The 13,836-nt window shown below is 33.3% G+C and overlaps 1 protein-coding gene across 1 annotated transcript; it reads right to left on the reverse strand.

Annotated features, from left to right (window-relative positions):
* Positions 1-12,247: 12,247 nt before the first annotated feature.
* LOC141302028 (monocyte chemotactic protein 1B-like) lies at positions 12,248-13,017 on the reverse strand. The gene is made up of 3 exons (XM_073832220.1): positions 12,777-13,017; positions 12,503-12,626; positions 12,248-12,397 (listed from the first exon to the last, which is right to left on the reverse strand). The coding sequence occupies exons 1-3, from the start codon at positions 12,835-12,837 to the stop codon at positions 12,256-12,258; spliced, it is 327 nt and encodes a 108-aa protein (XP_073688321.1). The 5' UTR covers positions 12,838-13,017; the 3' UTR covers positions 12,248-12,255.
* Positions 13,018-13,836: the final 819 nt, after the last annotated feature.

The raw sequence follows: 13,836 nt of genomic DNA on the forward strand, positions 1-13,836 counted from the left end.
TCTTCAAGGTGTTTCTTCACAATGACAAAGAATCTGTAGATGTTCTGTAGAGCTTGAAGATCTTAGAGCTGATGTGTTCAGAATAACGTCTGAGCACCTTCTTATACAGAGTCGGAGACATGTTCGTCATAAAGACATTCATGTAAATTCATTTCTGAGTATTACCAACATTGTAGAATGAGAGTTGTTTTTACCTCTTCCTTTCCCTCATCCTATTTCTGCTTTGTTGCTCATGTGAAAATGTGGCAAATACTTTTCTTTTAGATTCACTGAAAACGTGCTTCAGCGAAACAACACACAACTTCCTCTTTTCTGGGCCTACCAAGCTCAGCATTACATTTACTAAATCTGAATGTGCTGTCAGCAAATATCAGGTACTTAACCTTGACCACTTACTCACATTTAAACCCAAAGTCCTTAATTTAGTGGTTCAGGTGTGTTTAATTAAAGCATTAAACTTAAGATGCTGAACCACAAGAAACAGGATGAGAACCCCTGCTCTAAGAAAACAAAACCACTTCTAGTTTTCTCGTTTTAGAATAATAATAGTTAGATTAATTCAGCCAACACTGAAACTGATTCACCGAATTAAAATATGCTGCTGGTCCAGTAGTAAGACGCCATCCATTTCAGAAGAAACTTCACAAAGTGTTCTCTCTAGAAAATATATTTAGATTTTTATTAATTTAGATTTATATTTATATCTAGAAAATATTTCATGTGACCTCAGTGGTTCAACCGTTATTTTATGAAACTACAAGGATACTTTATACGTGCATAGAAAACAAAAACAACTTTAGTCAACAATTTCTTCTCTTCTGTATAAGCCTCTATTCAAAAGAGTACCATGACACACACATATGCGTCATATTTAATGACAGAGTTTTCATTTTTGGGTCATCTATCCTATTAACAAGTATTTCAGCATTACAACTTCAACATTTCAACTACTGTATATTCCACATATTACAGGTTTTCTCATTTGCTTTGGTACATTTCTTCAATCATACTTAAAATTTGTAAACCAGCAAGTGCATTTCTCAAAGCAATTAGAAGTAAAGGAGAATCTCTGGAATATCTAAAGTTCCATCTGGAGATCACACGAGACAACATGAGTTTCTCAGAAATTATAATGCAAGCAGTCACTTGCAAATTGTAATCCTTGTTTTTAGCTCTTCCTTTTCCTCATCCTTTCGCTGCTTTGCCACTCATGTAAGAAAGTGGAAGGTACTTTCCTTTTAAATTCACTGAAAATGTGCTTCAGTAAAAATAACAAACAGCTTCCTTTTATCAGGCCTGTCTTCTCCAGCAAGATTTTACAATCAAATTTGAATTGTGCTATCACTAAAAATCAGATGCTAAATCTTCACCCCTTGCTCATAAGTAAACCCAAAGCCCTTGATTAACTGGTTCAAGTGTGTTTTATTGTAAATTAGGTCCACTATGTTACTATAGAAATCACAATTTCTACACAACAAATTATGCTCATACAACAATAATACTCTTAAAGACAATGTTTAGAGATTCTACTTTAACTTAATATTAATTTAAGACACATATTACCTCCACCAAGCTTCTCAAATACAATACACCATATTAAAAGACATTGTGGCTCTACTGTAGTTAGACAATTTAAATGAATTTTTATTTGAACTGTAAATGCTTTTATGTCAGAAACGGACACAAAACCTTGCAAACAGTGAAATAGAAACAGCAGAAGTTTTAACATTACCATTAACCTACATTACAGAACTAAAATGTGACCCTGGACAAAACCAGTCATAAGGGTCAATTTTAAAATTGAGATTTATAAATCACTTGGAAGCTAAATAAATAAGCTTTCCATTGATTTACGGTTTGTTAGGATAGGACCATATATGGCCGAGATACAACTATTTGAAAATCTGGAATCTGGAGGGTACAAAAAAATCTAAATATTTACAAAAAATTTACAAAATATCTTCATGGAACATGATCTTTATTTACTATGATTTTTGGCATAAAAGAAAAATAGCTAATTTTGACCTATACAATCTGTATAAATGTAACTGTGCTACTTAAGACTGGTGGTCCAGGGTCACAGATGTGCAAAAGTAATGAAAAAATAGAGCATTTTTTATTTACTGTAAGAAAAAGGTGAGATATACTTGGGAGTTAAACAATTACTTATAAAAAAGATATCAGCCAGACTAAAACAATAATTCATATTTAAAGAGAAAAAAGAGGAAATTCGAACATTTCAGAAGATCCATTTGTAGATCTACAGGATCTTTAAAAAAACTCAAAAGACAACATGAGTTTCTTAGAAACTTTCCGTACATTTTCTTTCTTTATTGATTTTCGTTTTAGGATACAATTATAATGCAAACAGTCCATTGCAAATAGTACTCTTGTAGTCCTTACCTAATATTATAGTTACAGTGGACAGTCATTTTTTAGCATGGTTTTATCATTTGTAATAGTTTTGGAAAACTTTGCATAATATCTACTGTATTATAGCTTATTTTTTATCTTTGTTATTGAAAGCCTATTAGACTGAAAACTTCCACCATTTGATGCCAGCATACAGTATGACTGTAGGACAGTAAAGTATGTCAAAAGCATTATACTGTCAATATTTAATATTTTGCTAATTCTATTAACACCAAGTATATATAGTGTTTTAGTGTTTACATGGGAAGGGAAATGTGTTGCTGAAACAAATTAGTTTTTTGTGTCATATTTCAACAATTTATGATAGTCTGACTGAGATATTTAAAACAAACGTTTTGTTTCTTCATGATAACACACATTTTAATAGAATTTAATATAACTGTAATAGAGAATAAAAACATTACTACATCGTGATTACTTTATCATTGGTATTTTATTAAAACAGCTGAATCCAATAACAAATTATTCTGAAAAAAATATTTTATATACAAATTGGAAATAGTACATGGTTTGAATATACAATATGAAATGCACAGTTCAAATAGAAACAGTGTAGCTTCTTTCAGACTGTTGTTCTTTTGTCCACTTTATCAACATGGCTGTTCACCCAGGGGGTCTCTGGATCTACACAGAACTTTTTCCCTGCAATTGTCTTAAACCTGATGGAAAAGACACAAAAATAAGATTTAGTTCAAAGTTTTTTGTTTAATGGAGTGTCTCATTCAGATAATATTGATAATACTTACACAATAGCACGTATGGGACATTCGCTGCTGGTCCAGTAGTAAGATGTCACCAGTTTCACAGGAATCTTCACATTAGAGAACTCTACACAGCACTCTGATGCTGTATTAGCTGATTTAGTAGCTGAAATATTGAGAAATAAGACAAACGTTTTTAATTTCGATCATATCACAGCATTTTAAATCATCAAACGCAACAAGTGAAACTGCCATAATCTGAAAACAACACAGTTTGTCTTCACCAAAAATTAAAAAGAGCACTCACCACTTGTCATCTGCACAGAGCAGAGAATCACCAGAAACAGCACAGACAGCAGACTTTTCATTCTTCAAGGTGTTTCTTCACAGTGACAGAAAGAATCAGTAGATGTTCTGTAGAGCTTGAAGATCTCTGTTTTGTTCAGAATAACGTCTGAGCACCTTCTTATACAGAGTCGGAGACATGTTCGTCATAAAGACATTCATGCAAATCCATTTCTGAGTATTACCAACATTGTAGAATTAGAGTTGTTTTTACTACTTCCTTTCCCTCATCCTTTTTCTGCTTTGTTGCTCATGTGGAAATGTGCCAAGTACTTTTCCTTAAGATTCACTGAAAACGTGCTTCAACAAAACAACACACAACTTCCTCTTTTCTGGGCCTACCAAGCTTAGCATTACATTCACTAAACCTGAAAATTTTAATGATCAAATTTGAATTGTGCTGTCACCAAATATCAGTTACTTTCCTTGACCCCTTATTCAGATGTGTTTAACTAAAACATTAAACATAAGATGCTGGATCACAAGAAACAGGACCGAGAACCCCTGCTCTAAGAAAACAAAACCACTTCTTGTTTTCTCATGTTAGAATAATAATAGTTAGAATAATTCAGCCAACACTGAAACTGATTTACAGAATTAAGATACACAAATGTAGTGAGAGGAAAATGGCTTTCATTTTCAGTTAGTGTCTAGGACAGATGCTGCTGGTCCAGTCGTAAGATGCCACCCATTTCAGAGGAATCTTCACATTAGTGAACTCTCTAGAACACTTTGATTGTGTCACATCAAGCACTAAAGCTGAAATATGTGCCACATCATCAAATCAGGAAAATATCAATATGAATTGGTTTGTTAATGCACAAAAATAACGACAAAAGGTTTTGAGCAGATGAACATTCTTTCATTCAATACAATAATACATCAATAATACATTGTTAAAATAGTTCATGTGACCTCTGAGGTTCAACCGATGTTATGAAGCTACAAGGATACTTTATGTCCGCAAAGAAAACAAAAATAACAACTTTATTCAACAATTTCTTCTCTTCTGTGTAAGCCGCTATTTACAAGAGCACCATGACACACAAACACATGCGTCATATTTAATGACAGAATTTTTATTTTTTGCGTGATCTATCCATTTAAGCATTTCAGTATTATTCAATTCAACTTTTCAACTATTTCACACAGTTGCTTTTGTACATTTCTCGATTCATCCTTAACATTTGCAAACCAGCAAGTGCATTTCTCAAAATAATTAAAAGTAAAGGAGAGTCTCTGAAATATCTAAAGTTCCATCTGGACATCTACCAGGTCCTTTTAAAAGCTTACAAGACAATATGAGTTTCTCAGAAACTTTCTGCACATTTTCTTTTTTGCTTATTTTGTTTTAGCATACAATTATAATGCAAACAGTCCATTGCAAATTGTAATCTTGTACTCCTTGTAATCTTACAGTTACAGTGAACAATGATTTTAGCAAGGTTTTATCATCTTTAATGCTTTGGGAAAACTTTGCATAATATCTAATGTATTCATAGTTTCCTCTTTTATCTTTGTCATTGAAAGTCTATCATACTGAAAACTTTCACCACTAGATGGCAGAATATGACTACAGGACAGTATCAGGAAGGACATAGTATATCAAAAGCTATATAATGTCAATATTTAATTTTGCTAATTTTACGAACACTAAGTATATAGTATTTTACTGTTTACATGAGAATTGCTAAAGCAGATTTGTTCTTAGTCATATTTAGAAAATTCATTTTAAACCAAATTATTAGTTTCTTTATGATAATACACACACATTTGAATACATGTTCATACCTGTATGCAATAGAGTAGAGAATAAAAACATTGCTACATTATGATAATTTTATCACTGATATTTTATTAAATCAACTCAATCACATAAATTATTCTGTAAATAAATATTTTATATACATTAGCAACAGCACAATGTTTACATATACAATATGAAATGAACAATTTAAACAGAAACAGTGTAGCTTTTTTAGATTGTGAGGCTCTCAGTCTTAGTTTGTGCTGTAGTAGCAGTTGTTCTTTTGTCCACTTTATCAATATGGTGGCTCACCCAGGTGGTCTCTGGATCTACACAGAACTCTTTCTCAGCAATTGTCTTGAACCTGAGAAGAAAGACACAAAAATAAGACTTATATCAAAGTTTGTTTAATGACTGTTTCATTCAGATTGACTTTGCAGTTTGAAAATGAGATAATGTTAATCATACTCACACAATAGCACGGCTGGGACAGTTGCTGCTGGTCCAGTAGTAAGACGTCACCAGTTTCACAGGAATCTTCACCTTAGAGAGCTCCCCACAGCACTTTGAGTGTGTTGATTCAAGTGCAATGGTAGCTGAAATATAAATAAATCGGACAAAAGTTTTCAATTTGATCATATCACAGCAATTTAAGTCACCAAATGCAACAAATGAAACTTCCAAAATCTGAAAACAATACATTTAGTCTTCTTTCAAATATGAAATTGAAAAAGAGTGCTCACCACTTGAAGTCATCTGCACAGAGCAGAGAATCACCAGGAACAGAACAGACATCAGGCTTCTCATTCTTCAAGATGTTTCTTCACAATGACAGAAAGAATCTGTAGAAGTTTTGTAGAGCTTGAAGATCTCAGAGCTGATGTGTTCAGAATACATCTCAGCACCTTCTTAAATACATAGTCAGAGACATATTCCTTATAATGCCATTCATGTAAATCCATTTCTGAGTATCAACATTGTAGAATGAGAGTTGTTTTTAGCTCTGCATTCCTTCTTCCTTTTTCTGCTTTGTCGCTCATGTGAAAATGTGGCAAGTACTTTTCCTTCAGAATTACTAAAAACGTGCTTCAGCGAAACAACACACAGCTTCCTCTTTTCCGGGCCTGTCAAGCTCAGCATTAACCCAGTCAGCAAATTTCTTTCGGCTCAGATCTGACCCCAAAAATAATCAGCTTTCCGCCTTGGAATTATAAGGTTCTATCTGACATTTTTGTCAAAATTGAGTTTTCACATTCTTATTCTGTGACAACTTATTTATATCATGTGACTTTTTTTTAAAGTTGGGTACATTTTACAATGTTTTATTTAGGGGAAAAAAGGTTGTATCTACAAAGTCAAACTAACTTGGTTCTATAAAGTTTTATCTGTGAGACAATCAGCACTTCTTGCACACAAGAGGACCAATCAGGATCAGCTTTCTTTGTCATGTCGCCTACATATGTAAATATCAACATATTGGCTTACAGATATCTGTAAAGAGTGTCCAGTTTTTGTTTTGAAGGGATTTTATATCACTTCTTAGTTTGCTACAGTAATGCTGGTGACATTTTAGTGCTATTGTACATAATAGCTACACTCTTAAAAATAAAGGTGCTTCAAGCGATGCCATAGAAGAACCATTTTTGGTTCCACAAAGAACCATTCAGTCAAAGGTTCTTTAAAGGACCATCTCTTTCTTACCTTTTTATAATCTGAAGAACCACAAAGATACAGAAAGGTTCTTCAGATGTTAAAGGTTCTTCATGGAACCATTTAGACAAAAAAGGTTCTTCTATGGCATCGTGAAGCACCTTTATTTTTAAGAGTGTACTTACTTTAGAAACAACAGTAAATTATGTGTAATAATGGATGGGTATTGCTTGGTAATTGGTCAACAAAGTATTGATAGTTGTTTAAATATAGTTGTCTGAATTGGTTGATTGTAATCCATTACCTTTCTATCAAAGTTAAATGACATTATCAAGATGAATTTGTTTTGACACAAATCATGTGAGCAGGGACGTGCACAGACATTTTGAGGGGCAGGGGGTCAAGTGAAATAAAGGGCACTTCTCATAATTACGTTTTTTTTTTTTTTTTTTTTTTTTAAACAAAGTATATATATTAACGCAACACTGACTTCCTTTTTTAAAAAAAAATAATTTAAAAGGTTTATTTTATCTTCCTCAAACTCATGCGATTGTTTAATTTTCAAAAGATGTCTACAAAATAATCAGTTCACACAGAAACCATGGTCTCCATTCACTAGGTTTATAGAGCAGCAAAGGAAACCATTCCACAATGTGCATGTTTTGAAAACATTTTCTATGCTACTAGTTTAACTTTATTAACTTAATAAAATCTCTGAAAATCTTACTTGATTGTTTGAATTAAACTTACCAAAATAATTGAGAAAAATTCAATAAAAGCCAATGTCATGTATGTATTTGTGGTTGTATGGAATACTATTTTATAAAGGTTTAGAGGAAATTTAAAAAAAAGTTAAATTACTCATAAATAAAAAGTTAATTTATAAATATTGTTATTTTTAACGTTTAATGTTAACTTATTTTTACTCAGTTTTATTGATTAATGCAGTTACTCAGATTAACTACATTTTTTAGAGTGTATCTATCCTCCATCTGTTTGCATCTGTAGATTTCTTCTTGCTATGATATATGCTTATTACTAATTTATTTTATTACATGATGGCTTGGTTGAATTCCAATGTAGAATGCGGTCTGTTATTTCTTGATAAAAGACCGCTGTGCGGAGCAGTGGCGGTTTTAGGCGAGGGCCAGTGCCCCTGCGTCAGCACACTTGGCCACTCCACTGGCCCCCCTAAATCTGGAATCGTTTCTGAAATTCTTTTTACCACAACCGAGCATCGGGTGCAATACACAGTTTGTCCTGACTGCAGGTGACAGTAATGATGCTTGTGTGCCAAAAGGAAAAGATTACGCAAAGATTACCACAACAATGTCGAGTCTGTGTGCCCTCAACGAGATTACGTCTAACCTTACATCATATAGGTAATGAAAATATTTTGTAAAATATAATGAAAATGCATATCATTACACATTATATTAAAATACTGACCTATATTTTCCGGTGCGTTGCGCATGTTAAATATGCATATAAGTTGAAGCAGTCGTGACTCGTGGGTATACAACGAATCAGCTGCTGCAAGAGAACATGTGACATGAATTTCTTAAATTAAAGAAATTTATTTTGTTAATGAAATGAGATAAAATGTAACTTAAATTTAAAAAGAAATTTAAAAGAAAAACACTGCTGGGAGGGGCTGCTGCTGCCTGCAGGTGTGTGTGTGTATATGATGTGCGCCGCTGCGCAGGGGTGGGGGAATGGGCGCTTCAGAACTCCTGCCTGATATTTAGATATACTATTCTTCAATAAATATATTTGTTTGACAGGGAAGCTGTGCGTAAACAGGAATATATATTATCTTAAAAAAAAAAAAAAAAAAAAAAAAAAAAACCACCCCAGAAAAAAGGGCACTTTCTCTCCAGGAATAAAAAGGGCAGGTGCTCAAGCCCCCTTTGATGTCTATGTGTGCACGTGCCTGACTGTGAGTTCTTGTCAAATTGTATTACCATTTATAGTGAATAAACTGTGATAATGTGAGAAATGTTGAAGGTGTCTGAATAAATGTTGGTTTTACTGTACTGAAATAAAATTCTCTCCAATTCTATCATCATGGCAAAACATATATATAAAGTCTGGCCCATATGTGCTATTTATTCTTCAATGATCTTTCTTCATATTGATGCAATGAATCAAAAAGAAGTTTCGTAGTTTCCACCAAACGTCCACCATTAGATGGCAGTATATGACTTCAGGACAGTACAAGGAAGGCCATAGTATATCAAAGGCTATATACTGTCGAGATTTTGTTAATTAGCAACACCAAGTATATAGGGTAGAGTGGGGGGAAACGCCCCCCCTACTGTTTTCCCCCAAAATAACCACAAGATGAAATCAAGATACATTTTTATTGTAACTATGGACTACGTTGACAAGAGTGGTGTAGTTTTTACCATGAAGCTTACACTGGTGATGTACCAGAGAGATAACAGACTTTAGCTAATTAGCTAATTTTCAGCACTAAGAAAAAAAAGTGTTTTAAAGCTTGTTGTTTTGTAAAACATCACAGTTATATTTGATATGAGAACATTAGGGCCTCTAGATAGGGTGTACATGTTATTAAACAAAAATTAAATTATATTTTCATAATGACAATTTTTTTCTCAAACATAGTCCGTGGGGTAAAAAAATTGCCAATGGGCAATTACTGTAGATATTTTGTTGTGAACATCAAATCCTTTGTTTTTCCATCAAACTAATTCTAATAAGTTGGTTGAATAAAAATAGTTGTATTTTATATTTAAAAATGACCTCAGGTTAGCATTCAGCTAACAAAATGTTTCAAATAGGGATTCAAATGATAATTTCCTCCACTCTACCCTTTGTCAGTGTTCTCATTAGAAAGGAAATGTTTTGCTAAAATTGATTTGTTTTAGCCATATTTAGACAATTCATATCAGTCTGACTGAGATATTTAAACAAACGCTTTGTTTCTTTATAATAATGCACACGTTGACACATTTTAATTTATACCTTAATGTATGCAATAAAGAATACTACATTATGATCATTCCATTACTGATATTTTATTAAAACAACAGAACTAATCACATAAATCACGTAAAAAAAAGTTCTGAAAGCAGATAAGCAGGAATGAAGAAGAGAGCACTGAGCTCCTCACTATTCTTGCTAAAGCTGAAATTGTCCATCAGTTTAGTAGAATGGTACGCATCGCATTTTACATGTCACATGTCTTTACCTAATGATTATGGGATGTGTGTGAACGCACGCACAGATTCCGGAAAATCACTGGCAGTGTGAATGAACCAAAATCAAACCATCCCAGAACACATCTTGGAACACATTATCCGTTTATTTTCTGGAATCAAGGTGTTAAAGAGGCTAGTGAGTGATTGAGTTTGTGTTGTTGTAGCAGTTGTTGATGCAAATGAAACAGGTATAAATAATCTGAAAACAATACATTTTGTCTTCATTTAAAAATAAAAATGAAAAAGAGCGCTCACCACTTGTCATCTGCACAGAGCAGAAGATCAACAGCACAGACATCAGGCTTCTCATTCTTCAACGATCTTACTTCACACTGATGCAATAAAATAAATTTTCATTGAATTTATTCAGTATCCCTTTTTTCCCCAGTCAGTCTAGTGTAGAATCACCAGTATCAAAAATAATCAAATTCTATTGCCTCCACACTTTATTACATTCACACTGCCTTTTTAGTTTACATTTGAATGCTTAAAGGAGTAGTTCACTTTCAAAACAAAAATGAACAGATAATGTACTCACCTGCTTGTCATCCAAGATGTTCATGTCTTTCTTTCTTCAGCTGTAAGGAAATTATGTTTTTTGAGGAAAACATTTCAGGATTTCTCTCCATATAATGGACTTCTATGGTGCCCCTGAGTTTGAACTTTCAAAATGCAGCTTCAAATGACTCTAAACTCTAATCAGAGAGGGTCTTAAAGAAAGAAGGGTCTTATCTAGCAAAACAATGGGTTATGTTCTAAAAAAATGACTATTTATATACTTTTTAACCTCTTGTTTAGCTCTGTGTGTACTCTGTGTACAGATTAAAAAGTATATTAATTGTAAATGTTTTTAGAAAATAAATCGTTTTGCTAGATAAGACCCTTCTTCCTCGGCTGTGATCGTTTAGAGCCATTTGAAGCTGCATTTAAACTGTGTTTTGAAAATTCAAACTCAGGGGGACCATAGAAGTCCATTATATGGAGAGAAATCCTGAAATATTTTCCTCAGAAAACATCATTTCTTTATGACTGAAGAAAGAAAGACACGAACACCTTGGATTACAAGGGGGTGAGTACATTATCTGTAAATTTTTGTTCTGAAAGTAAACGACTCCTTTAACAGATCTGGTACAAGTACTTCAGTATGATGCTTAAGATTCAGTAAGATGCTTAATAAATGCTGTCATGTTGTCAATTTTGACAGTATTTCCTGTAAACTACTGCAACGTTTTGCACAAGGCTGCACTTTATGTTTAGCATACATAACATCATAACCAATGTTTATATTCATAATCTATTACAAGAGTCAAAGTATCATTCTATTTTAAATGGTTTCTTATTTAAATTACGGATTTCACCTGTAAAGAATCGCGTCCGCTCTGTCACAGCTCTTTTCATGATACAAAGCTGGTGTATAAAAACACACTTTTAATCCGATATGATCATGCCAAAATAAACTAACCTTTGTATTGTCCATACAAAAGTCACTGCACAGTCAGCATTTCACAACTAAAACACAAATAAAACATTTAAGGCTGTTAACTTAAATCCATTCTCATGAAAAAAAAAGAAAAGAAAAACAACAACACATAATTGTGTAGCTACATACTTTGCATCATACTGATGTGCCCAAAATAACGTATGAGCAACTTATTATATAAGAGATTTTACACCAACATTCTTGATCCATTGGTCCATTCATTTCTAAATATAAAGTTGAAAAAACCTGAAATTTTAAGAAGTTCAGTCAAAAGAACTACGCCTGCAGGTATGAACAGTGTGAATAATGCTACAAAATATCCTTGGATTATGCTGCCATGGTTAAAAAACAGTCGAGTGCGAAAAAGTATAGATCAAGAAAGTGCCTTTATTGTGAAGATCATGTTAGCCAAAATGTTTACATTATTATTCAAAACTGATCTGACCAAATACATTCATACGACAGACAAGCAGAAAAGATTTGTTTGTTATTCTTTCTGTATAAATATAAATGGCATACTATGCAGTATTGCTGCCTTTCCCTGTGAGTATTTATGCTAATTTATTTTACAAAATGTTATATACACTTTGGAAACAGCACAAGGTTTAAATATACAATATGAAACACACATTTTAAATAGAAACAGTGTAGCTTTTAGACTGTGAGAGTCTGAGTTTATGCTGTAGTAGCAGTTGTTGATGCAGAAACAGTTGTTGTTCTAGCAGTTGTTGGTTTTTTGTCCACTTTATCAACATGGCCGCTCACCCAGGTGGTCTCTGGATCAACACAGAACTCTCTCCCTGCAATTGTCTTAAACCTAAGAGGGAAGACACAAAAATAAGATTTAGATCAAAGTTTGATTAATGGAATCATTTAGATTGACTTTGCAGTTTGAAAATGGGATAATGTTCATCATACTCACACAATAGCACGTCTGGCACAATTGGTGCTGGTCCAGTAGTAAGATGTCACCAGTTTCACAGGAATCTTCACATTAGAGAACTCTAAACAGCACTTTATGTTTGTCACTTCAATTGCACTGGTAGCTGAAATATAGAGAAATATGACAAAAGTTTTCAATCTGATCATGTCACAGCATTTTGAATTATCAAATGCAACAAATGAAACAGGTATAAATAATCTGAAAACAACACATTTTGTCTTCATTTAAAAATTAAAATGAAAAGAGCGCTCACCACTTGTCATCTGCACAGAGAAGAAGATCACCAGGAACAGCACAGACATCAGGCTTCTCATTCTTCAAGATGTTTCTTCACAATGTAGAGTTCTGTAGAGCTTGAAGATCTTAGAGCTAATGTGTTCAGAATAACGTCTAAGCACCTTCTTATAAACATAATAGAGGACATATTCCTTATAATGCCATTCATGAAAATCCATTTCTAAGTATCAACATTGTAAAATTAGAGTTGTTTTTAGCTCTTCCGTTTCCTCATCCTTTTTCTGCTTTGTTGCTCATGTGAAAATGTGGCAAGTACTTTTCCTTCAGCGTCACTGAAAACGTGCTTCAGCAAAAAAACACACAGCTTCCTCTTTTCCGGGCCTGTCAAGCTCAGCATTAAATGAACAAATATCAGGTGCTAAACCTTGACCCCTTACTCACATATAAATGCAAAGTTCTTGATTAACTGGTTCTGGTGCGTTCAGGTAAAGCACAAGCTTATACAGTATGTTGGACCACTAGAAACAGGAGCCAGAACCCCTGCTCTAAGAAAGCAAAACCACTTCTAGTTTCTAGTGACACTTGTTGGTGTAATAGAGAAGTTAGAATAATTCATCCACCAGTTAAACTGATTCACAGAATTAAAACAAACAAATGCAATGATAGGAAATGGCAGATTTTCACTTGCAGTTAGAGTCTGGGACAGATGCTGCTGATACAGGGTTCTTTTAAAAGCTCAAAAGACAACTTGAGTTTCTCAGAAACTTTCTGTGCATTTTATTTTTTTGCTGGTTTTAGTTTTATAATACAATTATAATGCAAGTTGTCTATAGCAAATTGCAATCTTGTAACCCTTGTAATCTTATAGTTACAGTGGACAGTATATGACTGCAGGACAGTAAAGTATATCAAAAGCTATATGCTGTCGATATTTAATTTAGCTAATTCTATTCACATCAAGCATATACTGTAGTATTTTAGTGTTTACATAACAAGGGAAATGTGTTGCTTCATGATAGTCTAATGTATTTAGAACAACTGCTTTGTTTCTTTATGATAATACAGACACAAACACA

Source organism: Garra rufa, chromosome 25 (genome assembly GCF_049309525.1).
Source record: "Garra rufa chromosome 25, GarRuf1.0, whole genome shotgun sequence".
In the NCBI taxonomy this organism is placed as follows: domain Eukaryota; kingdom Metazoa; phylum Chordata; class Actinopteri; order Cypriniformes; family Cyprinidae; genus Garra; species Garra rufa.